The sequence below is a fragment of the Equus asinus genome, chromosome 14, assembly GCF_041296235.1.
Source record: "Equus asinus isolate D_3611 breed Donkey chromosome 14, EquAss-T2T_v2, whole genome shotgun sequence".
Classification (NCBI taxonomy): domain Eukaryota; kingdom Metazoa; phylum Chordata; class Mammalia; order Perissodactyla; family Equidae; genus Equus; species Equus asinus.
The window spans coordinates 13,091,203-13,119,032 of NC_091803.1; the positions used below are offsets into that span (position 1 = coordinate 13,091,203).

Genomic DNA, 27,830 nt, shown 5'->3' on the forward strand with positions numbered 1-27,830 from the left:
AAGTAGAAGAAATATTAAATTACATGGGACTACACGAGCTGCTGAAGATACTCTGCTGTTTAGTTTCTCCAGATTTAAAGAAATCATTTCTTTCAAGCTAACTATGATTTACAGCAATTTGTAAGCAGAATTGAAGCATTTATCTTTTCCTCCCTACCTCATCCCTCCAAAATTTGGAAATTATTCATAACTGAGTACTCTTTTTTTTTCATGGAAATACAGTTGTTGGCACAAGATCAATAAGAATCTGTTCTCCACATAAGATGAGACAATTGGAAACACTGGTTATATTACCAAGGCTTTGACTGGTATGTCTTATGTGAGAAGGACATGCATAAAGTCAGATATGACCAAACAGCTTTGAGGATCAAGGATTGACTTTGTAAAGCAAACAATGCCATTTAAAAATATTGGCCTGGTACACTGCTACAGGATTCTCTGCAACCTTACCAGGTTAGTAAAGAAGGTCAATCACCTGGCAGGGACAAGAACCTCAGGATATGTTGGGGTCCTCAAAAACAGAGGAATTCACCTAAATCTGTAGGTATTGCAGGTGGGATCTGATGAAAAGTCCTTGGCTTGGCTTTCCTGGCCTCAAGAGAGTTTTAACATTCAATCTAAGATTCCATATAAAAGTTCCAGCAAAGCAGACTTAATAGAGTGTCCTGGCTGAGTGAGCTTGCCTAGGACTCTCTCCCCTCCAGCATACAACAAAAAGGAGCAACAATATTCCAACAGAAAATATCCTAATAGCACATTAATACTCAGTGAGTCATGGCAGCCAAAGGACGGAGGATGGAGAGGCTGGAGATTCCCACGGAAGAGCTGGAATAGGGTAAAAGAGAACTTTGCTCCCTCCCCTAAAGACTGGGATCACTGCCATGGGAGGCCTCATGAGGGAAGGAGTGGGGGAGGGGATGCGTGTCTGTGGGATCACACAGGTCTCCCTAGAGCCATTGTAGCCTAGAGGGAAGCCCTCTAATGGGGAAAAAGCTTTCACGTGGGGTGACCTCATCAAGCCAAGAACCCAGAAGACCAGATAAGGAGAGCTGATCAGGAAACTGGGGACTGTGTGCAAGAGAAAATGCCCCCCCACCACCACCTGCACTGTGTCACACCATCTCAGCTGAAGGCAGAGGGCTCAGAATACGTGGCTGTAGACCCTCATCCAGTGGCAATAGGCTGTAACTGCAACCAAATAATATCACAATGGGAAAAACCCATAATTCCAGCATCAGACAATTCATCAAATCTCCAGACCAGGGAGAAAATGACAAGCACCCAGAATTCAGTCCTGGGGATGCGGAAATAAGTAAACTAAATGACAAATGAATTCAGAATAGCTATCATCAAAAAACTCAATGAGGTAAAAAAGAACATAGAGAAACAATTCAATAAGTTCAGGAGCTAGTTCACAAAAGGAGAGATGAAAGACACAATGGAAGAGACAAAACAAAATACAGATTCCCTGAATGCTCATGTGGACAATACAGAGGACTGAATCCGCATAATCGAAGACACACATGGTGAATTGCTCCAGACAGAGGAGGAGCGAGAACTGAGACTAAAAAGTATTAAAGAAATTCTCTGAGAAATATCTGACTCAATGAGGAAATGCAATATAAGAATTATAGGTATCCAAGAAGGTGAAGAGAAGGAGAATGGAGCAGAAAGCCTGCTCAAAGAAATAATAGCAGGGAACTTCCAAAATCTAGGGAATGAGAGAGAAATGCATGTGGAGGAAGCTTTCAGATCTATGTTTGTCAATGTAAAAAGACGTACTGCAAGGCACATAGTAATAAAACTGGCAAAAATGAATGACAAAGAAATAATACTCAGGGAAGCAAGGCAGAAGAAAATTACCTACAAAGGAACCCCTATCAGACTTTCAGCAGATTTCTCTGCAGAAACCTTACAGACTAGGAGAGAATGAAATGAGATATTCAAAACTTTTAAAGATAAAAATATTCAGGCAAGATTACTTTTTCCAGCAAAAATACCCTTCAGATATGAGGGAGAAATTAGATCTCCCCCAGACAAAAGCTAAGGGGCTTTGTAGCCATGAGACCCCTCCCTCCAAGAAATCCCCAAGAAGGTCCTCATACCTGAAAAAAGAAAAAAGAGAGAAAGGAGTCACAAAACACAGAGTAAGGAGAGAGATAGAATCAGAATAGGATAGCAAATATTCAACTATAGCATTAGGATAAACAGAAGGAGAATACCAAAAACAAAGACAATCTTGTCACTTTAACCACAAACTCACAACACAAGTTGGAATAAGATATGAGAAAAATAACAGGAGGGGAAGGGGAAAGAGGCTGAACAAGTTTAGAGTAAGGAAATAAGACGCCATCAAAAAATGGACTGTGTTATGCACGATATTCTGAATACAAACTTTAGGGTAGCCACTAAACTAAAGAGCAGAACAGAGACACAGAAATAAATAAGGAAAAAACCAAGAAACACAGTATAAGAAATTGCAGAAATCAATGGGTAGACCAAAGCACCCACGATGAGAAACAAAGGAAATGCAGGAAAACCAGAAAACGACCAAACTCCAACAACTTGTTACCCAAATGAGACCAAGAAGTTGTTTCCTGGTAACAAGAAATTCTCCCTCCCCAAGCCCACCTGAGGTAGGATCTCATTTGGATGATGGTCTCAATTACAAAATGTGAAAAGGCTAAATATTCTTTGAGAATCTCTGCCACATTGGTGTCCTCTTAGGGCCTAAAATGCTGCCGAGCACATAGTAGGCCTTTAGTAAAAATATCTCATGGCTGTTTGTGAAACGTATTGGAACCCCAGGTGGACCCCAGTGGAACCACTCATCCTTATGGCACTTGGGGATTTCTCGACACCTGCTGTCATGTAGTTTATCTCCATGTAAGGCACTCCTGGGAGGACAGCAGGAAGGTCCTTTTCCTATCTTCTTCTTAGATCCACAGACATTTTCTCAGCCCCACTCTGGGTCAAGTATTATATCTTCCCAGCTTGTTAGGGAAATATTAGACCCAAGAACAGACTGATTCAGTATGGTAGGAGGTCAGCCCTGGCGATTTGGGAGCACAGAGAAGGAGCACTTGGCCCGAGAGGGGGTTGGGAGGAGGTTAAACCTGATCTGGGGCTTTTAAAAGTTTATTTTTAAAACAGAAATTTATAGATGTACATGTTGTATAACATCACACAGTCCTGCAAGGTTTATAGAGAAAACAGCCATGCCTTGCTCTACCTGACCTCCACTCTGATTTTTTCCCTCAAGAATCACTTTCAACCTGTTTAGTAGTTTCTTCTGGTTTTTATTGCTATGTCAGTAAATAACATGCTTATACTACTGCTTCTTGATTGTTCCAGAAAAGGAGACTTTAGTTTCCTGATATCCTTCTTGCCTCACACTCACTTCCTGCCTTCCCCAAACAGGAGAGGCATTGGATTCCTATTTGGTATCTGCATCAATATGACTTAAGTACTTATTATTCACAGGAGAGCCAGGCACACTTCTATGTTTCCATTTCCGTTCTTGACAACTTTTCATTTTCCTTGGAATCAACAGTTCCTTTTTGTAATTTGATGAGTTTTCTCGGTTCCTGCCATGGCTTTTATGCAAAAAGTGTAAGTCTGATCTGCAAGTTCAAATGCTTGAGAGGCTCTCTCCTTGCTTCAGTGCAGGCTGCTTGCTCCTGGTGACTTCTGAACAGCCAAGGTTTTGGGTATTCCCCTCATATCTCTGCTGCAAAGAACTGACTGTTCCTGGATTCTGTAGCTGTCTCTTTCTTGGTTTTCTCTACTGTTTTGATAAAGGACATTTTCTTGTAGCTTTCTAAGGAATGATGTGCAGGATTAAATTTTTTTTTAAGAACTTGCATGTCTGAATAATTCTCTTTTACACCCTCAGACTCAAATAATAGTGCATAGAATTCTAGTTGGGATAGAATTTTCTCTCAGAATTTTAAGACTAGAGTGTAGTTTTTAGTATTGTTTTGGAGAAGTTTAACATCCTTCTGATTTCAGGTCCTTTGTATGTAAGCTGTTTCTTGCTCTCCACACTTTGGAAGAATTTGGGATCTTCTTTTTATCCCTGGTGCTCTGAAATTTCATGACCGTGTGCCTTGGTGGATCTGTGTTCCTCCATCATTTTATGCCAGGCTTGTCCAATCAAACTTTCTTTGATGATGCAAATGCTCTATGTCTGTGTTGTGCAGTATGGTGGCCTCCACCACATGAGGCTGTTGAGCACTTGAATAGTTGCTAGTGTGACCAAGAAATTGAATTTCGTATTTTATGTGATTTTAATAAACTTGCACTTAAATTGAACTAGCCACATGTGTCTAGGTGCTACTGTATGGGACAATGCGGTGTATTGGTGTTCAGTTTGGGGAAACTTTCTTGAATTATTTATTTCATTTTTTTTGTTCTCTGTTCTGCAACCCCTACTTGTCAGATGAGGGAACTGCTAAATGGTTCTCTAATTTTGTTATTTTTTCTCTCCCATTGTCATCTCATTATTTTTCTTTTGCAGTGAATTAATCTTCAACATCCTACCATCCCAAGGAATGTTACATCTTCTATTGTATTTTTTACTTCCAAGAGTTCCTTTTTGATCTCTCTTCTGAAGTCATGTAAGCACAACTCTCAGGCTACTGTGACTGTTTTTGAAGCTCCTTTACTCCTCTGACATTTCTTTTCCTCCTTTGAGCTCCTTCTTCTGCTTTTTTGACATTTCCCTTGAATGGTGGCTGGTCCTTGCCTGTCTACTCATATTTGAGGCTGTGCATGATTTGTCGATGGTGAGCTTCAGTGTAGAGACATCTTGGCCAGAGACTCCCTAAATTCAGGGTCATAGATCATTTAGGCTTCTCAGCTTCCCAAGGAAGAATTCTCTGGTTTTCTGCCCAGGAGATGGAAGTTTGACCTGATGGCCAGGAGGAAAAAAGTGATGGAAGTCTCAGGGTTTCTCCACTTTCAGTCAAGTGTCTCATCTCCCTGTCTGCCAAGGGTGCCCAAGGCCAAGTCTGTTCAGTTTAACTTGTGTATAGAATAATACCTCAGTCTTCTGCAGGTTTAAAGAATTGTCCATAACAAAGTACCACACACACTGGGTGGCCGAAACAACAGACATTTATCTGGCCAAAAGTTTGAGATGAAGATGTCCACAGGGTGGGTTCCTACTTTAGGCTGTGAAGGAGAATCTGCTCCATGCCTCTTCTAAGCTTCTGGTGGTTACCAGCAAACCATGGTGTTCCTTGGTTTGTGGTAGAGTCTCTCCAATCTCTGCCTCTATCTTCACACAGCTGCCTTCCCTCTGTGTGTATCTTTGTGTCTTTTCTTCTGAGAACACCAGTAATTGACTTAGAACTCACACACATCTGTATGACCACATAATAACAACTTACATCATCTGCAAAGACCCTATTTCCAAACAGGGTCATATTCTGAGGTTGCTGGTGCACATGAAGTTTGGAGGGGAGCCCTATTCAACCCAGTATAGGGAGGAATCTGGAAGTTTACCTCTTTAGTGTATAGACTTTAAACAAAGTTCTGTTTTCAGCCTCACTTACACTTTCTGATTTTACAGATCCCTCGTGTATTCAGTTTCTGAGTCTTTCAGAGCTTCAGCAGTGTGGTTGTGATTGATTCTGGTCTCTGCAGTGTGCAGGCTTCAGCTTTCTCTGCTCTGCCAAGTGAGTGGTCTTTCATGGAAGACACATGGTAGTCACAGGTATAGATGTCGGGCCCAAACCACCTGGGTTTATATCCTGGCTCTGCGGCTGTGTGACCTTGCCTAAGTGCTTAACCTCTCTATGCCTGTGAAAAGGAAGTGATAATAAGAGTACCTACTTACTACACATGCTTCTTGTGAGGACTAAGGAGAGTGCTTAGAAAGGTGTCTGTCATGAAGAACTTGTGATGACTTTTGGCTATGTCTACTTACTGGGTGAAACTTTTGGTTGCTCTTGTCTCCTCTCTGGTTATCTTTGTCCTGTTGAATTTATACCTTTTAAGAAAGCTCTTTAGTGCACTTTACTGGGGCTTCAGCATGCTTTAGAAGTAAACGTATCTGTTCAACTAACCATGTTTAATTTTCTGAGAGGAATCTTAAAGTTAAGGAGGCATTCATTTGGGAGAGAATAAGGCAGACAGTGCACCCTGAGCAAAGGTGTAGAGGTGTGAGGCAGCACAGGGTGTGCCGGAAGCTGCACACACTCCAGTCTGAGGCAGCTTGAGGTTGAGGAAGGGGGCTGGGAACCAGCTGGGTGGTCATCTCTCCCTGGACAAAGCACAGGCAATGCCTGACTGTGGGAGGGGTCTAACGTGTGAGCAAGCTGAGTAGAAGTGCAAAGGTCCTCTCTGAAAGGAGATAAGCCAGGAGGCTGTAGTTAATGTCTAGGTCAGAGATGATGAGAGTCTGACTAGGGCAGGGGGAGCGGGTAGTGAACTAAAGTCTATTTTGTCTGGGATTAGCATAGCCACTCTTGCTCCTTTTTATTTTCATTTGTATGGCATATATTTTACCATCCTTTCAGTTTCAACCTACACATGTTGTTAGATCTAAAGGGAATCTCTTGCAGACACAACATAGTTAGATTTTATTTGTTTTATCCAATCTCAAAATCTATATGTTTTGAATGGGTAGTTTAATCCATTTAAATTTATATTTAATAAAGTAATTACTGATAGGGAAGAACTTGTTCTTACCATTTTTATGTCTTCTATATGTCTCACAGTTGTTTGCCTCTCGTTTCCCCCCTTACTGCCTTCCTTTGAGTTTGTTGGATGTTTTGCAGTGGCATTTTTTGATTCCCTTCTCATTTCTTATTGTTTATATTTTATAGAATCTCTTTGTGGTTACATGAGGATTATATAAGACATCGTAAATTGATAACAATCTACTTTAAACCAGCTTCAATCCCATAAAAGTACTCTTTTACAGCTTTGCACCCCCATATTGTTATTGATTTCATAAATTGTCTTGATATAGTTTGTACCTATTAATATATTTTATAGTTATTCTTTATCCTTTTGTATTTTAAATGCTATAACATCATAAAAACTGAGTTAGAAACCAAAATTACTATAATATAGATTTTTATATTTGTCAATATATTCATCTTTACTGGAGAACTGTGCATTTTTTAATATTTTTGAATTACTGTGTGGAAAAAAAAACAAAATAAAAAGATAAACCATTTCTCTCAGCCTACCAGTCTTATGGGGATGGTACACAGTCCCTGCCTTCTTTCTGAGAGGTATTGGAAAAATCCTGGCTTCTGTCATTGCTACAGCAACTTCTTCTTTGTTGGGTTTTATTGATGAAAGTTGCCCAGATAATTTAATGGGTAAGAACCTATCATGTTTCAGCCAACTTCCATAGGGCTTTTTCTTTGGTAATTATAATGTCTGGGCATGCAGATAACTGCCTTTTAGTTTCTATTTCAATGACTATATTCTTCCGGTGCTGAAACTATCAACGAAATCTTGTCTTTTAGTAGCAGGCACTAGAGTTGTCCCATAATATTATGTTCCTGAGGTGAGCTGAATTCATATTCTGAACCTGTGTGAACTATTCTGATTATAACTGAACTTCCTGAGGTTCAAGTGCAAAGTTGAGGCCATTGTTTAATATTCAACGAGGATTATGCCAGCAAGGCAGTGCCATAGGAAAACATCAGATGTGTGTCATCATTGGTGAGTGATTTGTGTTGCAACATAGTCCAACTGGCTACTGATCTCAGCCACCACTCCTACCTTTGCCTCTGTCTTCCAGATTTGCAGCCTTGGAAATTTGAACTTAACTCATGGAATCCAATAGCTGGGTGTGGAGAAAATGGAGTACAACTTCCTTATGTGACAGATGGGGAGTTGAGAGTGGAAGGGTGTTGCCTATAGTCAAGTGAGAGAATGGCAGGTTGGAGTGGTACTCTGGGGTCTCGACTCCCTCAGTGACGTATCCCAACAGGACTGTTCCAATTGTCTCTTCAGGTCCTCATAATCTCACATCTGCTCTGACCTGACTGTTTCATGCTTTCCAGTCCCTGCCTTTTCCAGTGCCCCTTTCCATAGGTCACTTTGTGAGTCAGAGACCCTCTGTGGCCATTGACCACATTCAGAGAAGAAATGCTTAACCTTAATTTACAAAGCTGTTCTGGGTGTGGCCAATAAGAGACGTAGGCTTGTCCAATTGGCATTGACCTCTTCTGACATCTGTTTTTCCCCTCCATTGATGGCTATTGCTTGAAAAGAGCTGATCCAGAAAGTCAGACTTGACTGTCTGGCTGAACTTGGAGTGCTCACTCAAGTTACTTCCCTCTTCCTTCCTGCTCCATCTTTCATCACTCTAGACATGTCCTCCGTTCCAACCTAGCAATTTTGTGTGTTGTCTCCCTCATGGACTTTGACTTCCAGGACTGTGTTGGACTCCATTGTGAGAATTGGGGGCCTTGGGAGTGGCTTGGAGATGGGTCTGGAATATGAGGTGAAGGAAGAATTAGCAGTTGGCAGGCAAGGAGGGAAGCTGATCATAGAAAGACCCTTACTGTCATCCACTTAGATAAGCAAGTCTTGCTAAGCTCTCTTGTCAGGCAAGGTGACTGGTGGTGGAGAAATAAAGAAATTTTACTTCTCTGAAGAGTTTCAACCCATTATCTATGAATTTCATTCTCCTGAGAATTTTGGGGTATCTTCTCTAGGCCAAAAGGGAAAAGAGAAAGAAAATTAACATTCATTTAAAGCATCTATTGGAGTAGAAGCTTTGGTGCCCTCATATATCCCTGCAGAACTTTTCCATGCTGAGTGCTTCCTATGCTTCAGGGACTGAGGATGCTCTGTGCCCATGGGCATGTGCTTGGCTCACTGAGGGCCAGGGAAGAAATGCCAGGTAGTTGATGTCCAAAAGAGCATGCTGCTGCACACATTGTAGGCCTTCAGTAAAAACATCTAATGGCTGTTTGTGAAACATGTATTGGAAACACTGGAGGACTCACCCCAGCATCATTCATCTTTATGTCATTTGAGGATTTCACAGGATCTGCTAACAGGAGGTTCATCTGCACCTTAATCATCTGTTGGGGTCACCAGGAACATTGCTCTCCAGGCATCTTTTAGATCTACAGACATTTTCTGACCACCACTCTGCGTCAGACACATGACACCTTAGTTTGTTGGGGAAAAGTCACACTCGTGAATAGACCAATTCGAGATGGCGGGAGGTCAGCCTAGGTCCTTTGCGAGCACAGAGAAGGAGCACTTGTCTCCAAAGAGAGTTGGGAGGAGGTGATGTCTGCTATCCATTGGATTGGAAGACCAACAGTTGGTTATCTGAAATTCCATATTCACTTCTTTAGGCCAAGAATTTTCCTCTCAAAATGAAATCTAATTTGAGGATACCAAAAGTTCTTGTGAGAGTAACAGTGTAAATCTATATGAATGTGTATATCATTCTACACATCATCTATGTATATATCTGTCTATATCAGTCATCTATCTATATTTACCCATTTCTCTATCATTTATATCTATCTATTTCTGTCTATTTATCTATATTTTATCATCTGTGTATCTATCAAGAAAGATAGAAATGTCCTAAGACACCCAGGTATTCCAACTCCTGTTGTTTGAGTCTTTCCAACTCAGACACGAGAAGAAAGCATTCAAGATACCCTTACTCTAGCCTGTCTATGATCTCGTGGGAACCTCCAAGCAAAAACTGCCCAGCTGCACCCACTCAACCTCACATTTACATGGATAATAAAATATCTTTGCTGTTTACTCTTTTAGGGTGGTCTATTACATCACATTAAATAAATGGAACAACCCTTCTTCATTTCAGTTAGAATAAGATATACAAGACCCAGAAGGGAGATGAGAGCTGAGGGAAACTGGAGAAAGGAATAAACCTTTAAGTTACTGTGAATCACAGGAAGCAATAGAGGGGTAGTGGGTCAGCTCAGAGGAAGGAGTGCTGGGGTATAAGCACGATGACACTAAGAATCATGATAAAATAGATAAGAATGAAGCCAGAGTAGACGTAATGTCTACCATGACCACTTCAAGGCTGAACATTGGGCAGACATAGAGAATTGCCTTTTAACCTTGCCTGTTTCCAGGTGGCCAGATAACAATGCAGTGATTTTTCCCTGCAGTTAGAACATTTGGAAAGCCCTGGGCACAAGATAAAGTGTAACTGGAAAGGGCGATGAATCAGACTTAGCCTTGCACACCCTGCAAATTTTCCCTTAAAAACCCAGTCATCCTATACTGAGATGTGCTCACCTATCAACTTGTGAGTTGAGGTGTACATCCATGGTTGGTAAACCTTTTTAATGAAGCCTACCTTTCTTTAAATAAAACTTCATCTTTGCCTCATAGAGCTGCTCATTTTGGTTGACAGTCATATGACTCAGGTGAAAAAGAAAAAAAGGGTACTGACTTTATTTATTTATTTTTTTGTGGTAATATTGGTTTATAACATTATATAAATTTAAGGGTTACATCTATATATTTCGATTTCTGTGTAGATTACATGATGTTTACCACCCAAGGACTAATTGCAATACATCACTACACAAATGTGCTTAATCAAATATTCTATATTTTTGTGGACTTACGTCTCTGTCTCTGGCAGAGAAGTGGCACTGATGGAATATCCTAGCTCTTAAAGTCTTACAAATATGGTGAATTGACTTACCTTGATAGGACTTCAGGTGAAGTGCCAGAAGCAGGCATTGGCCTTAAAACCAGCTTCTTTAGATGTCAGTGGTCCCATGGTCCTAGCCACATTTGCCCAAAGCTTGACCCTCCCTATACCAGCAACTTTCAAGTGTCTTACATCATTGCACACCATGACTCTCGTGTTGTGCCATGAGAGCTGGTACTACTGATTAATTAGTCTATTTACAGATTGATGTGACCTCTGCAATCTCCATCTTACTAAAATTTGGGGGTAGTTGTGCAAAATGAGATAATTCCTTCATTCATGCATTCATTCAAAATGAACCATCAGCTATAGCACTGTTAGGCTCCAGGAATATACAAATGAATAAATTGAATTTCCTACCAAGGAGGATCTCATAATTTACCTGGAGAGACAGAAACATAATTATTGTAATTTAGTGTGCTTCCAGACACCCTTTGCTCTCACACATGAGGGAAAGAGAAAGGATCTGTGTTAATTTACTAGGGCTGCCACAGTAAAGTGTGACAGATTGGGTGGATTAAACAACAGAAATTTATCCTCTTACAGTTCTGGAGGCTGGGATTTCAAGATCAGGGTGTCAGCATGGTTGATTCCTCCTGAAACCTCTCTACTTGGCTTGCATATAGCCATTTTCTCCCTGATCTTCACATGGTCTTCCCTCTGTGCATGTCTGTGCCCAGTCTCCTCTCCTTATAAGAACACTAGTCAAATTGGATTAGGGCCCACCCATATGACCTCATTTAATCTTAATTATCTCTTTAGAGATCCTATTTCCAGCTACAGTCACATTCTGATGTGCTGGAGGTTAGGACCTCAACATATAAATTTGGAGGGGACACAATTTAGCCTATAATAGGATTTGAAGAGAGAGCCCATGGGCCTCCAGGTAGCTGTCACAGGAGGGCTAATGATACTGGCCCTGATATCAGTTACCCTACATTAAACCCAGCATGTATGGGGTTAAAACCAAAACACTCATTCTCTGCTTACTTCATGGCTTCCTGGCTCCAAAATCCACTATCCTTTATGGAGACAGACACAGCCAAGGACAACCACCTGGATTCGTTATCTCCTCCACCTCCTCCCTGCAAAGAAGCTACAGGCTTGCAGGAAAGCACTGAACAGCAAGGTCACGGGCTCCCTCCTCTCTGCAAGTGGTCTCAAGGCCAAATACAGGCTGGTGGAAAAGCTCCAACCAGCAAGTCCATATCCTTCCCCTCCCCTACCTAAAACCCCAGCAAAAAACCTTCCTCTTAGGTTTTTGGGGAATTTGGAATTTCAGCATTAGCTGCACTTTCTCCTTGCTCAGTGCTGTGCAATAATAAAATTCCTACTTTCTTCCACTACACCTAGTTTCAGAGATTGGTTTGCTGCACAATGGGTGAGCGAACTCACTTCAGGTTCAATATCACTAAGAGGACCAGAAGTAGTGAAAGTGCACTCTCATTAACGCTGGGCAGAGGGTGGGGCTGGGATCTGGGTGCCAGTGAGAAGGGCCCAGGCCAGCAGAGGTGACTCTCAGGGATGATAGAACCACAAATACAGCACCGAATACTCGAGGACCCCCTGTAGAACCAGGGCAGGGAGAAGGTGTTACCTGAAAGGCCCAGAGATGGCGGGAGGTCAGCCTAGGTCCTTTGGGAGGACAGAGAAGGAGTACTTGCTTCCAAAGAGAGTGGGGAGGAGGTGATGCCTCCTTGAGTCTTTTAAAAATATCTGTAAAGAAATAGTATTTATAGATGGAAGTGCTTTATAATGTAACAGTCCTACAGGGGTATAGCCAACTAGACGCACCTTGCCCTACCTGATCCCCACTCTGATTTTTCCCTCCAGAATCCACTTTCAACCTGTTTAGTAGTTTCTTCTGATGTTTATTGTTGTGTCATTAAATTACCAGCTCATATTACTGTTTCTTGATTACTGTGGAAGAGGAGAGTTTAGGTTTCTGATATCCTCCTTGCCTCATACCCACTTCCCACCTTCCCAAAACAAGGATAGGAATTTGATTCCTATTCAGTATCTGCATCAATATAACTTAAGTAATTATTATTCACAGTGAGTCACACATAGATCTTTGATTCCATTTTTATTCATGAAATCTTTTCATTTTCTTTGGAATCAAAAATTCTTTCTCGCAATTTGATGAGTTTTTTATGCCCCATCATCTGTTTTTCACCAGAAGCACGACTCTGCTGTCTGCAAATTCAAGCCATCCTGAGGCTCTCTCCTTTGTTTCTTCCAGGCTGATGGGTCCGGTGGCTTTTGCAGGGTATTTGTGCTGGACATTCCCCTCGCTTTTCTTTTAGTGCTGAATTGCCTGTTCCTGGAGACCATGGCTTTCTTTTCCTTGGTTTTCTCCCTTGTTTTTGTGGAGGCATCTTCTTGTAGCTTTCGGAGGAATGGTGTAAAGGAGTAATTTGTTTGTTAAGAAGTTACATGTTGTAATAATTCTGTTTTCTTCCCTCATACTTTGATGGTTTAGGCACAGGATTCTAGGCAGTCTCAATTTTTCCCTCTGAATTTGCAGACACAGAGTCTTACTTCTAATATGGCTGTTGAGAAGTTTAATTCCCTTCCGATATCTTCCCTCCCTCCCCTTTTCTGGAAGTATTTAGGATCTTCTTTTTGTCCCTGGTGTTCTGAAATTCCATGATGATGTGCCTTGTTTGATATGCTTTCATCCGTTACTCTAGGCCAGAGCTGTACAATTGACCTTCCTGTGATGATGCAAGTGCTCTTTGTCCAGTATGATGGCCTCCAGAAGCATTAGGCTATTGAGAGCTTGAATTACAGTTAGTGTGATGGAGGAGGTGTGTTTCTCATTTTACCTAATTTTAATTAATTTAATTTACCTAACCACATATAGCTTGGGGCTACCATATTGGACAGTGAAGTGCATTGGTTTTCATTTCTGGGAAATTTTCTTCAACTATTTCTCTTATTCTTTCTGTTCTCCATTCTGAAACCCCGATGGGCCAGATAATGGAATTCCTGGAATGATTTTTCTAGTGTGCTTATCTTTTCTGTTCTGTTTTCCATCTCTTTGCCTTATTTTTTCTTTCCATTGAATTCCTTATTTTTACCTTTTTACTTTTCTACAGAATGCTACTCATTCCATATTTTTTTCCAAAAACTCCTATTTGCTCTCTGCTCTTATTTCAAGTAAGCACAGGTCTCAGACTGGTGTGATTATTTTCAAAGGTCCGTTCCTCCTCCCCCTTGCTTCAGTTCCTTTGAGCTCCTTTCTCTGTTTGTTTTGGTCTTTCCATTGAATGTTGACTGGTCCCTGCTGGTCTACTTGTATTTAAAAGAGTCCGGGATTTGTCAATGTTGAATTTCAGTGTCTGGCTTGACCCTCTTAAGTATCAGGATCTGTCTATCCTTTGGGCTGTGCACCTTCCCAAGGAGGAATTCTTTGGTCTTCTCCCCAGGAGGAGGAAGTGTGGCCTGTTGGTCCATGGGAGAGGGTAATGTAAATCTCATCATTTCTCCTGCTTTTCAGTCCAGCATTCTGTCCTCCTCTTGCCAGGGGTGCCCAAGTCCAGAGTCTGTCCAGTTCAATGTGTGTAAATAATTGTCCCTCAGTCTTTTGCAGAGTAGATGATGTGGCCTTAATATAATAAAATACCACAAACTGGGTCACCTAAAATGACAGAAACTTATTGCCTCAGTGCTCTGGAGGAGAAAGGCCTAGATCAAGGTTTTGAAGATTTGGTTCCTATGGAGTTTCTGGGGAGAATATGCTCCATGCCTCTCCCTGGCTCCTAGTGGTTAACAGCAATCCTTGGTGATCCTTGGCTTGTGGCAGCATCAGTCCAATCTCTGCCTCCATCTCCATATAGCTGCCTTCCCTCTGAGCATCTCTGTCTCATCTTATAATGACACCACACATTGAATTAAGGCCCACACGCTCCAGTATGAACTCACGTTAACATAACTAATTTCATCTGCACAGATCCTATTTCCAAATAGGGTCACATTCTGAGGCTGCTGATGGACATGAATTTTGGGGGAAAGACTATTCAACCCAGTACAGGAGGGAATCTGGAAGTGCAACTTTTCTTATACAGACCTTAAACAATCCTCTACTTTCAGCCTCACTACACTCTGATTTCAGATATACCTTGTCAATTCAGTTCCTGAAATCTTCTGGGTGTTAGCCACCTGGTTCTGTTTGCTTCTGGTCTCTCCAGTGCTGTAGCCTTCAGCTTCAGCTTTCTCTGCTGTGCCATGTCTTCATGGCAGACATACAGTGGTCAAAGACATAGACTCTGCAGCCAGGCCACCAGGGCTTACGTCCTGGCTCTGTGGCTGTGTGATCTTGCCCAAGTAACTTGACCTCTTTGTGCCTGTAAAACGAGGGTGATAATAAGACTACCCACTGTATACAGTTATACTGAGGACTAAGGAGAGTGCTTACCAAGTTGTTTGGCATGAAGAGTTTGTGATGACTCTTGTCTCCTTGCTGGCTGTCTTTGTTCCTGCAGATTTCTGCCTTTTAAGAAAGTCCTTTAGGGGCTGGCCCAGTGGCTCAGTGGTTAAATGCGCACATTCCACTTTGGCGGCCCAGGATTCGCCGGTTCGGATCCAGGGTGCGGACAGGGCACTGCTTGGCAAGCCATGCTGTGGAAGGCATCCCACATATAAAGTAGAGGAAGATGGGCACGGATGTTAGCTCAGGGCCCATCTTCCTCATAAAAAAGAGGAGGATTGGCAGGAGTTATCTCAGGGCTAATCTTCCTCAAAAAATAAAAAAGTCCATTTGTTCATTTTACTGGGGCTTCATGGGTAAATGCCTGTATTCAATCCACCATGTTTAAGCTTCTGAAGGAATCTTAAAGAAGACGAGCCATTTGGAGAGAATAAGGCAAGCAGTGCACCTTGTGCAAGGATGTGGAACACAGGGTTTTCAGGGGCCTGCAAAGACTCCAGTTTGATACAGCACATAATCTGTGGAGGGGTGCTGGGACCATAGCTGGGCGTGAACACCTGCTGCCTGTAGGAGATAGCGGCAATACAGGCCTGGATGAGGGGTCATATTTGTGAGGGCCCAGATTAGATGTGCAAAGGTGGCCCTCTGAAAGATCACCCAGGAGGCTGTAGTTATTGTCCAGGTCAGAGATGATGAGAGTCAGAGTAGTGTTAGGTAGGTAGGGAGTGAAGAGATGGCATAAGTTTGAAAAATATTTGTGCTGTTAAAGAATATTGCTAGTTATCACTTCCCCAAATTTTATAATGATAATTTTTAAATAAAGAAAATTTGAACCAAAAGATGGGGAAAATTGTTTACTAACACCCGTGTACCCACCACCTAGAATGAATAATTAACATTTTGCTTTATTTGCTTTAAACCTATCTATCCACCCATCGGTCCATTTCACTTTTTGACTCATTTTGGTGTAAGTTTCAGAATGAGAACCCTTTGCTCCTAAACACTGCAACACGCATGTCATTAACTAGATGAATCCTAGTGTGTGAGTTAAATTAACCTACTGATCCTGTCTTTATTTAAAATTTTGATATTTTGTCCCTCATAATTTTTCTTGCCTTAATATTGATCCTTAAAAATATTGGTTAGAGCACAATTTGTGTTGATTACTGAGATTTTTGGCAATTTTGTGCTCAAGTGGAATGCCTCACTCTCCTTGCTCTAGTCCTGCCCTGCCTGGAAGTCCTTACTGAATTTTGTAAACACACCATGTCTTAAGGAGGGAATCAGTTCTCCCTAGTCTTAGTTTTGGTTTCTTTGAGATTTGCATTTTCTGTACCTAGAAAGTGCTTCACTTGGGAACTGTTTAGAAGCAGATTTTACCTCAGGGAAGGATGAGGAGAGTGGGAGAGATTTCAACCAGGGGGGGCTTTACAATCCTACAGGATCGTAAATCCTGTAGATCCAAACCCTACAGGTTGGTGGTCCTGCTCATGGCCCTGTGCTCACATATCTGGACAGGAACCACTAGTACAATTAGAATTCAGGAAATTAAAGCTCTGAACAATGATGACCTCAATGGCTCTTTGTATATCATGTGGTAAAAAGAGCCATGTAAATATAATCAGTAACAAGGACAAAGGTAACAGTCCACACTCAGCAAACTCTCAATCTTTTAATTATTTTTTCTACTAAAGCTTGAACTCACATCTTCTCTTCTTGCTAAAAGAAAATACATTACACAATTTGCTGTTAACCTATAACACTCGTCCTCTGCCAGCCACAAGTTGAACTGTTCATGTGTTCATATTAGGGAACATTTCTAGAGGACCTCCTGAGGGTCAGGTATCTGGCTGGGTAATGTCACATGTTTTCTTCAGTCCAAGCCACCAGGAGCCAGACTTGCAGATCTGGGCCCCAAAACCCTAGAGGTCATGGGCCAGGGTCTGGTCTGGTCTGGGTTCCTTTGGATGGAAGGGCATAATTATTAACACTCATTTTGTAGTATGGGCAACTGAAGCTGAGAGTGTTTATAGAACTCACACAAGGCCTGCATATCTGTCACATTCGGTCGATCCCTCTCTGTCTGCTGTCTACAAAACAGAAAGCACAGATGTCCTTGGCATCCATAGAGAACTCAGGGGCCACCTGGGCGATGTTCCCAACTACACCCTTTCCTTGTCCCTCTCTAGCTCTGGCATGTTCTCACAGACTCTTAGTCGCCATGTTCACACAAAGTCAAAATCACAGAAATTTTACTACTTCATAACCACTAGGATGGCTATTAACAACAACAAAAAAAGGAAAATTGCAAGTGTTGGTGAGATTGTGGAAACGCTGGAACACTTCAACATTGCTGGTGGGAATGTGGAATGGTACAGCCATCGTGGTAAACAGTTTGGTAGTTCCTCAAAAAGCTAAGCATAGAATTACCCAATAATTCTCCTCCTGGCGATACACCTAAGAGAATTGAAAACAGTTTCACAAACAAATATTTGTGCTGCATATTCCTAGCAGCACCAATCACAACAGCCAAAAGGTGGAAACAATACAAATCAGTGGATGAATGTGTGTAGAAGCTGTGGTATATACATACAGTAGAATATTATTCTGCCTTGAAAGGAATGAAGTACTGACACATGCTCCAACAGGGATGAACCTGGAAAACATTATCCTAAATGAAGGAATCCAGACACAAAGACCATATATTACACAGTTCCATTTATATGAAACACATAGAATGGGTAAATCCAAGAAGATAGAATGTAGATTAATGGTTGCCAAGGACTGAGGACAGGGGAAAGAGGGGAGAAACTGCTTAATGGGCATGGGACTTTATTTTTGGAATAGAAATACTTTGGAACTAGACAGAGGTGGTGGTTGCACAACATTGTGAGTCTACTAAATGACACTGAATTGTTCACTTTAAAATGGTTAATAATAAGTTATGTGAATTTTACCTCAATAATTTTTTTGAAATCCCAGAAATGTTCCCTAACAAGTACAAGATAGACCACTCTTGTGTCTTGTAAGCCCAGTGACTTATTCCAGAGGCCCTGCCCAGTCTCCATCCTCCTACTGACAGGCCTAGGGACAAGCCTTGGCCTTTGAAGTAGAGGGTCACTAGCTTTGCCTGTGATCTGATTACTTCTTTTCAGCTGTAATAAAAGTTGGCTCGATTTAGACACTGTGCCTTGCAGCCAGAAAATGACAAACATACTCAACAGTGATAATAACTGTAAGCTGGGCCACTCTCACAACCTGATGCACCTTCTCTCCTTGTCTTCTTCTGGCCAAACATCCCTCTGTCTATGGTGTGCAAGCAGAGTGTCACCTTGTCTGGGAAGCTCATGAACCAAGGTGGTTCCGGATCTGATTCATCTCTGTCTTCCCAAATCTTCTGATGCCTTTGGAGGTTTCTGCTTGCAGTGGAGCACTCCACCTGGGTCCTCTGCATAAGTGCGATTTGTGATAGTCTTGTTCACTCGTTAGCCCCATGGTGTGTTGTACCACTGGGACAGTGAAGACCCAATTCAGACAGTTAGAGAGGAACCCATGGCCCTGGGGATCTCCGTGTGACCTGTCATGGAATAGGGCATCTTCTGCTGGAGTTCAAGAGTGGGCTGAATTTGGCTGGGCTGTGCCTCTGGAAAAGTCACGAGGGCTTGGCAGACACCATGGTGACATGTCTCCTTGAGAACTCCTTGGAACTGTGCCAAAAATGATGAGCGTTTGTTTATTTTCTGGGGAGGCAGTTCATTACTTCATCTGATTATCGCAGGAGCTGTTGTTCTAACTAAAATTCAAGAATGCCATCTTGCAAACCTAGGTGATCTCAGCTGAATGAACCACCATCCTTCTTCTTTCCCCACTGCCTCTTGCAGGTCAGTTCAAGACTGCTCATAAGGGACAAAAACATTTAACTTTTTGAGTGATTTTCGAACTTTTAACCCTGGGATCCACAAGCTGGATTCCTGTCAAAAACAAGTAAGGACATTCTTCCCATTTATAGCAAAATTTAAGTCAACTGATGGAATTTTTTTTATTTAAAAAAATTACTACTTTTGAAAAGGCTCTATGTGCACATAGTAAAACATTAAAATGGAGGAATGGGGCATAATGCTTTTATACTCTGAAGATTCACATTTTCTTAGGTTTTTGTTAGATACTTTTATCAGATTAAGGAAATTCCCTACTATTATTTTATATCATAATTTTCAGTCAAATATTGTCTTATCTGAAACTATTGAGATGATATGACTTCTTTTGGTTAAAAAAGTCGGCAAGATGATAATTGGTATTTATACTTTTTATTTGTTAACCACCTTTGAGTTCCAGGATTAAATCCAATTTGGCCATGGTGTATCATCAGTGGTATGTTTGGTTTGCTACTATTTTCTATAGACTTTTTGCATTGAAGCTCTTGAGTGAGACAGGCATGTGATCTTCCCCTCTTGTCCTATTTTGCATGATTTGGATCAAGCTGATACGCCTTCCTAGATTGAGCTGAGCATGATGTGTTCTTTTTCAATTCTCTGGATTGATTTTATGTGACACTTCAGTTTCTCTTGCCTTCCCCTCTGTGGTCACAGCCTCTAAGTCCGCTATCAATGGTCCCTGCCTCCGAGTAGTTATGCCTCTCTGTAATGCCTTCTCCTTGGTAAGGGCCGGATCAGGTGCTTTGAATGAACAGAATATGACAGAAGGAATGGGATTCCATGTCTGAGATTAGGTTATAAAAAGACGGTGGCTTCCATCTTAGGTATTCTGTTTTACTCACTCATTCTGAGGGAAGCCAGCTGCCATGTTGTGAGCTGCCCTAAGGAGAGGCTCAGGTGGAGGGAGAAGTCGGGGAGGCTTCTGGGCAACAGCCTGTGAGGAACGAGGTCTATGAGCATGTGAGGAATTGAATCATGCCAATAGCCACATAAGTTGGCTGGAAGGTGGATCTTCCCCCAGTCATCACTTTTTGGGACTCCAACCTAGCTGGACAGTGGGACTGAGTCATCATGAGAGACTTTGAGCCAGAGGCACCCAGGTAAGCTGCACCAGGCTTCCTAATGCATGAAACTGTGACATAATAAATGTTTGCTGTTTTAAGTGGTTACATTTTTTTTAAATAATTTGTAATATACCATTAATAACTAATTTATCTATCCTCGTATTGGCCACTTGTTCATTTTCAGCCACCACTGCAGGGATCACTTTTGCATGGATTTCAACTGAATTTGTGGAGGTGTAACCTGATGGTGCCTCCCAACCTACCAAATTATCCATAATATGGAAGTTTTGGAAAGTTAATGCCCCATGGGAAGAATATTTGACCAATGAGAGAAGGAAACCAGTGGATATGTTCTTCTCCATTCCATCTTTTTGATGGATAGATTGAGATGTGGTGGCCATTTGGCCTCTCAGAAGATAGTCTCTGTTGATCAAAGAATCAATTGCTTTTGATATCAAATGTTGTCCACGTTGGTAAGGACCCCTTGTATAGGTTCTCTTCCTCCTATGCTTCATTCCCATTTTCCTTCACTCTTGCTCACTTGGGATAATATTCCCTAATGAAATAGTGGCACAAAAGCCTGTGTCTCAGGCTGTCCTTTCTTGGGAAACCAAGCTAAGATCTATTGGTTCCTTGACATTTACTGTAAAACTCCTTGGACATGATGTTTTCCTTATGGCAATATTTTTGACTTCTGCTTAATAGTTTTAGCATTTTTTAGACTATTTAGCTTTCTATTTCTTCTTGGGTTGGTTTTGGTCAATATGTTTTCCTAGGAATTAGCCTTTTCCTTCTAATATTTCAATTAATGTTTTTTTACAATTCTTAGCAACAATTAAATTAATAGCCCTGATATTCTTGGTTTAGGTCTTCAACCCACAAGTTAAAAAAAATTACCAGTTTGTGCTACTAGTTAACTTCTAGTAAATCCTTGCATTTGACAGAGTAAATATACAGGCAGCAAGTGAATATTAATTGAACAACTGAGAAATAACTGATTATGCCTTTTTGTGTAACTTTATATTCAAAATCTAATGTCATAAGGATATAATTCGTTTAGTAGGATATCTCATATTTGGTATGATGGAATTAGAATTATCACTATTTCATGAAAATAGACACATGGCTTCTGGAAGCAGTTGCCTCCTAATGAGGCTCGAGTACTGCTGGCTTCTCTTTGATGTGTGGCCAAGATTGGAAGCCACCGTGCCTCCCACCTTCTCTACAAGTCCTTGCTTTAGAATGGTCCACTGGGGAGCAGTGCCAACAGATGTCTCCATAAACTCTTGAATCACAGTGAAGATACGTTTGTTTTATGTTGGAAGCAGTTTTGTCTTTCCCATCTTTGGAGGAAACAACCCCGTTAATAAGTAGTCTTCGCTAAGTGGTGTTTGCATTTATTTTGCCATTACATGGTTGGCTGCTTCATGTGATCAGTCACCTCTTTCTTGGTTGTTGTTCTCATTATTTGACCATTTCTCAAATTTCTCTCCCTCATTAGTGTCTTACTAAGTAGTTAACAGCTTAGGAGATTCACTGTCTGGCCTGCTACTCTTTCATATTTGGGATTTCCAGGTTATTCCTTGCTATCTTCTTATCTCTCATTATCCTTCATGTATTTTATTAATTTAATCAGTCTTTCCTTTATTCAACAATCATTTACTTACTGTCTCTGATATACTGGGCAGTGTGCTGGGCCAGGGATTCAGAATCAATAAGACAAACTTCCTGCTCTCAAGGAGAAAATTCACATGATATGTATCATATCTGAATCAGCAGTGATCACCTGCATGTTAACATGACTAGATAGGAAAGTTTTCAATTTTGTTGTTTTGTTTTTTAATGCTGGTCCTTTCTTCCTACCTTCAGATATTTTGGTGGGCCCAGGCATCTGTATTTTTTAAAGCTCCCTATGCACATGGATTGTAATGAGCATCCAGTGCTCATTACACTGGATGAGTGTTGCTGAGAGTGCTGAGAGTCACTATGTGTTCCTCTTTAGGAACTGTGGGCTTGCAGAAGTGGGATATTTCCCACCACCTGCCTGCTGAGGAGTGGAGGGGTGTTGGTCGAGGAGATCATACCCTGGCTGACTCCTGAAGGATGTCTGGGAATTCACCAGAGGGAAAACATGTTGGGCTGTTTCCAGGCCGAAGAACAGCCTTTGCAGACACAAGGAGACACAGAAATATCTCATTAGGAGAGCTTGGGGAGTGGCAAATCATACCATTTGCTTAGAACATCCTGTCTACACAGGGAATTGAACGAGACAAGACTGAAACAGCCAGCCTTGGCTGGATGAATGAGGGTCCTGCATTCCTACCCAAGGTCTTTCGATTTTATCCTGGGGATGATGGGAGTGATAGGAGGGACTTGAGCAATGGAGGAATGTTACAAGATCTGTGTTTACCAGGCTCTGCCTTGTGGCTGGATATGGGATTCCCTGGGAATAGGGATTCCCAGCTCCTCACCACGCATTAGAAAATCCTCCATTGGTCAAAAAACTGGAAGCCGTCTGCTATGACTCTTTGCCAGGGAAAAAGCTCATGTCATCTACTGTTGTCCTGTGTGCTGTGTGTGCTGGCCATAGTGACACCTGTCGTGTAATTGGTGGCTAAGTTCGTTGGGGTCCACTAGGCTATCTAGGCTGTGTTCTCCTCTTTGCTCCCTTCACTATCATTGTTCTTGGACATTGATCATTCCAGAAAGAGGGGGCTATTATTTGGTCAAGAGTCTCTCTAGCTTGCCGTCTACTGCAGGACCCTCTGAGGGGCTGGAAAGGAAGCAGCATGAACTGATACCACTTGGTGCAGCCATCGTCATGCCATGTCCTGCTTCTCTTTCAGGCGCCCTCTTGTCAACAGAATCCTCATGGGTCAGACTAAATGTGCAGCAATGGCAGTGAGGTGCAGCCAGGTCCTCTTGTATTAACAATTGAAGAAGATGGTGGTCACCAATGAGCCACAGGAAAAAGGCACACAGGCGGATCAGCATTCCCACCTCTATCAACTCAACTCCACCAACTTTTCTGGATGCCCCCTCTGCATAAAGCACTCTGCTAGGGAGTAGGGACATAATAGTGACTAATACACAGACTGTGCCATGAGAAGCTGTCAATCTGATAAGAGAACTAATTATAGAAACAAACAATGGTGTTGGAGGGTAGAGAAGGCAATAATAGACATTTTAAGGAGGATAGAAGTTGCCCAGAGGAGGAAGTGGTTAAATCTGTTCAAGCAGGTTTGTGAGGAAAGACTCTAACAGAGGGGGTCCTGATGAACTAGGCTTTGAAGGTTGAGAAGGGGGCTTCCAGGGGCACAGGGGCATTTTTAAGCAGAAGGAACTGCATGGGTAAAGATTGGTAGACCTAGTTTTTTTTAGGAATTTCAAGTATTCTGGCGTGCATGCAGCCATGAAGTCAAGGGCAGGTTAGAGATTAAAGGCCAGTGGGTTTACCTGGGTTTCTGTAATATTTGAGCTTACTGATAACACTGATTGAGTTATTTATTGATTTACTGCACAATATGACCTCAAGGTAGATCATACTGGGAGTGTCCATGATGCTTTATCAACTATCAAGGTGGAGAGGGCACCTGTACATGGAGTACAGGTGGCCCTGCTACTGGAATCAGCACCAGCCCCACCCACTTTCCCAGCACATAAATCTTCCAGCCTCTGGGCTGGAAGGGAAGCTCTGTATCCACAGGTCTGCAAACAGCAGCACAGACTGCTGAAAGGACAACTCAGAGGAGAAAATCTCAGCAAGAAAGTGGCCATGGACCTGATCCCAAGCTTTTCTGTGGAAACATGGGTTCTCCTGGCTACCAGCCTGGCTCTCCTCTATCTGTGAGTAACCGTCCAGGCTCATGTCCTCTTAACCTTGGACTTGGGGTGCTAACCAGGCTCCCCTTTCCATTATCTGTTTTGAAGACTAAAATAGTTATCAAGGGGGAAGTTCCTTAGGTGTTTGATGCTACAAACATATGAGGGATTGTTGTTGATCTTATGTAGACCCTTTGAAAGAGTAAAACTCCCTTACAACTCTCAATTTCTGTGGCCATGAGGGCTTAGTAATGTTATTTGCTCCTGGGCATGATCTTTCAAGTGACTACCAGTTTGGACCTAGACTAATCAACCAGAATTCAGCAGAGGCAGATTAGAAGCAATTGGTTCCTTTGCAGTGGGGTCCTCATCCCCTTCTCAAGGTCTGGGAATCCCAGAGGCAAAAGGAGTGGCTTGGGTTTTTGTCTCATTATCTTCACCTTCTGATGCCTGTGTCTGCTCCAAGAGACTTGTAGAAGAACTGTCCCCTGTGTTACTCAGGTGGCTCCTAATACCCTCCTTCCCACCCCCTTGCATCATTTACACAAGGCACCTGGTGCTCCCAGACTTTCCAGGCAGGTTGAAGATTGCTCCAACCCATCCTCAGACTCAGACCTTCCCTATTTTCTGTAACTCTCCTCTAGAAATCCTCTCTTAAGACTTAATTCCCCCATCCTGCAATTTACAGAACTTTTTACCCCTAAATGAGAAATCTCTAGAGAAGAGACCTGGAAGAAATCTTGACTTGTATTCTTTTCTTTCACCTTTTCCTTCCATTCTCTTGGAGAGTTGGCATCAGTGTAGAGATTTCTCTTCCCCCTGATATGAGATCTGCTAGCAACCTGTAAAGGCACTGGCTCCAAAAGCCAATTTGGATTCTAAATAGTTTTTACCTTTGAGTTACAATATAGGAGGATGAACCAAAACCATCCAGCAGAGGAATTACTCTCAATGCTTGGATTCCTGGCATCATGGAGCAGGTTGGAAGAGGTGTTATTTTAGATGTGTGGGTAGGGTTCAGCCTAGAGATCTCATTTGATCTCTATCTTAATTTCACTTTTTGAGAGCAGGAAATTATGAATACAGATGTGAACATAGGAAATATAAATCTCATTTTAATTCTTTGAAAGAAATTTTAGGAATTTCGGGTATTGTGGCAAAGTATTTTATGACTGATGACATTTTAAAATTAATTGATGTGGTTTAATTTCCTTCTATAATACGAAGTTTTTACTGTGATGAAACTATTTCTAACATGGACTTTCTAAAGGAGAAAAGAAAGCTGTTGGTTTATTATTTGTGACAACAAACATGCATAAATAACCTCATCCTTGTAGAGTAATGTCAGGAATGTGAAGCTAGGGTACAAACCTATACTTCTATGATAAACATTGTATATATGTGTGTGTGTGTGTGTGTGTGTGTGTGTGTATATATATATATATATATATATATATATATATATATATACATATATATATATATTTAAATGTCCAGGCCCAGCAGGGTTTTAAAATCTCTCAGTGCAGGTGAATAAGTGAAACTGTGAGCCAGTGATGATATGAGAGGCATCCGGGTAGGAGTCAGGGTGAAGTGGAAGAATATTCCTCATCCCTCAGAGCAGAGACACTCCTCTGTCCTGGTCCCACAGGAGGTCCCTCACAGGGCAGCAGGGTTGGCATCTCTTCTGCTTGAAGCCTGGAGACTAGGACACCATCTAAGTCACTCTGTGTATGGTCTGTTTGGTAGTGGCTTTGTCACAAGATAGTGTCAACACTGGACATACAACACTGTAGACTTAGAGAGACTGATGCCACCAAGAATCAGTTGCTGTAGAGTAGACAATGCTCTTTTTGTCCCAATACAATGGAAACATAATAAAAGTAATCAGCTTTATTGTTAGTCCCTTAATTTGTACTGGAATTGGCACTACTCTACCAAAAGGAGGGAAGCTGGAGGGAAACCAAAGAATTCACCCAGCCCACCCTCTGCCTTAATATGGAATTATGTGAGTTTAGACACTAGACCGGATCTTTCCTTGAGGATTAATGTTTCTAACATCTACTCAATTACTTGGCTTCACTTGAGAGTTTGTACAACAAACTGAAAGTTCAGAAGCAGAAATTGCGTTAATTGATTTGCCATGGTTGTGATTGCAAAAGAAGGAACTTGGTAGGACTAACTGAGGCCAACCCTGTTTCTGGCAGTCAGTGCACACACTTCCACCAACTGTTCTGGAGGAAGGATCCAAATGCCTTGGTGGGCCTGGCTGAAGTACCTCTGCTGGGACCTTCAAGTACATATCCTTTCATGAAATTTTTGGGGTTTATACCATCACATATTATAAGATTTGCTGGATTTGAACTAAATATTTATATCCTGTACTGTTTTAAAGGCTAACCTCCAAGGAAGAGGAGACAAGGTCTTAATATGACTCTCTGGAACATTTTATTACTCATTTTATTTTGCTTAATGCATCATCTGCCATCAACAGGAAGGTACTGAAGTTTGGACGGCCCCCTGTCTTTTAGCCAAAAGCTTTTGTAGGACATGTTGAACTATTCATATATAGCATATTTTTCAGCCACAATTTCCTCATTTGCTTCTGTAGAGTTAACCTATAGGCCTAGCAACATCATGGTGAAAATGGTTGTTGGTAGCCTCTTCCCTCAGCCTCTCTTCTTCCTCCACTGTGCCACCTGTCTGTAACACGGTAGTGGGAAGACTTGCAAGGATCCAGAACCCTCAGTTGTGATATTGCACACATGATACATGAAAGATAAGTTGCAAGCAGGCCTGCCATTGGGAACACCAGTCTTAATGGGTTTTTGAGATAGTTGATCCACAGAGGCAGCAAAGTAACTGCTTTGTGAGTGACCATCTTGAAAAAGGTGAGTGTGTCTGGCATTGTGCTTAGCAGGTAAGCATCACAGGTTGAAGGATCACATGCCAGAAAGGGAAGTATCGTCTGTAAATGGATTCTCTAGTCATTGGTTCCTTTATTCAGTATCATTCAGGAAACATATGAGTCAATCACCCTTCTCTATAACTCAAGTCAACCAAATTGTCTGACAACAGAGGTGTGGATGGAGCTGAAAGACACTCCCATTTCTACAGGGCCAATGGAAGCCTTGAACATAGTTTTCATTCTATAGAAGTAAGAATCCTGTGGCTGCTTCATAACATCTCTGTGAAGATAGTCTTAAGAAGTACCAGATTCTAAATCAGGGTCAGGGCACAGAGGGAAAGAAAAGCATAAAGGTCTTTGAGCAAACGGTAAGAACAATGTCACAGTAGGCTCTCAGTAACTCTCTTTTATTGAGTGGACCCCGTTATGCAAAATCTCATCATCACAGCAGAAAAATAATTTTTCCCCTTTCTACCTAGAAATAGAATCTCCAAATCATGGGAGAGTCAACTTACTAAATAGACATGAGTGAATTCTCTGGAAAAATTCCAGCCTGAATCACTCAGGAGCCCTCAAGTTTGGAAACATTCACTCTAGTATTGGGACCATGAAGCCTTCAGCTGCTTTTAGCTACTGCATTACTTTTCATGGGTCACAGAGTGGAGGTGGGAAAGGAGAGGGTGAGTGAACGTAATTATTGCTGTTTTTGTTCATCACCTACATGCTCTCTTGACTGTTCCAGTTCTGAGTCAGTGACTGCCCAGCCCTACCATATTAAATGATGTCTGTGACCTGGCTTTCTTTTTCACTTTATAGATATGGGATCTATACACATGGACTTTTTAAGAAACTGGGAATTCCAGGGCCAAAACCTCTCCCTTTTTTGGGAACTCTCCTGGGCTACCGTAAGGTGAGTTTTATTTGAAGTTCTCCTTTGCTTCTTATGACTGGAAATTCCAGCTTAGTTCCATAATAC

At 41.8% G+C, this 27,830-nt stretch overlaps 1 protein-coding gene across 1 annotated transcript in view; it reads left to right on the forward strand.

The window, feature by feature from the left end:
* Positions 1-23,817: 23,817 nt before the first annotated feature.
* Positions 23,818-27,830, forward strand: part of LOC139040152 (cytochrome P450 3A12-like) — a 28,642-nt gene continuing 24,629 nt past the window's right edge. The window contains exons 1-2 of the mRNA XM_070484308.1: positions 23,818-23,970; positions 27,671-27,764. Of these exons, the coding sequence (XP_070340409.1) occupies positions 23,900-23,970; positions 27,671-27,764 (165 nt within the window). The 5' untranslated portion in view covers positions 23,818-23,899. The remainder of the gene's footprint in view (positions 23,971-27,670; positions 27,765-27,830) is intronic.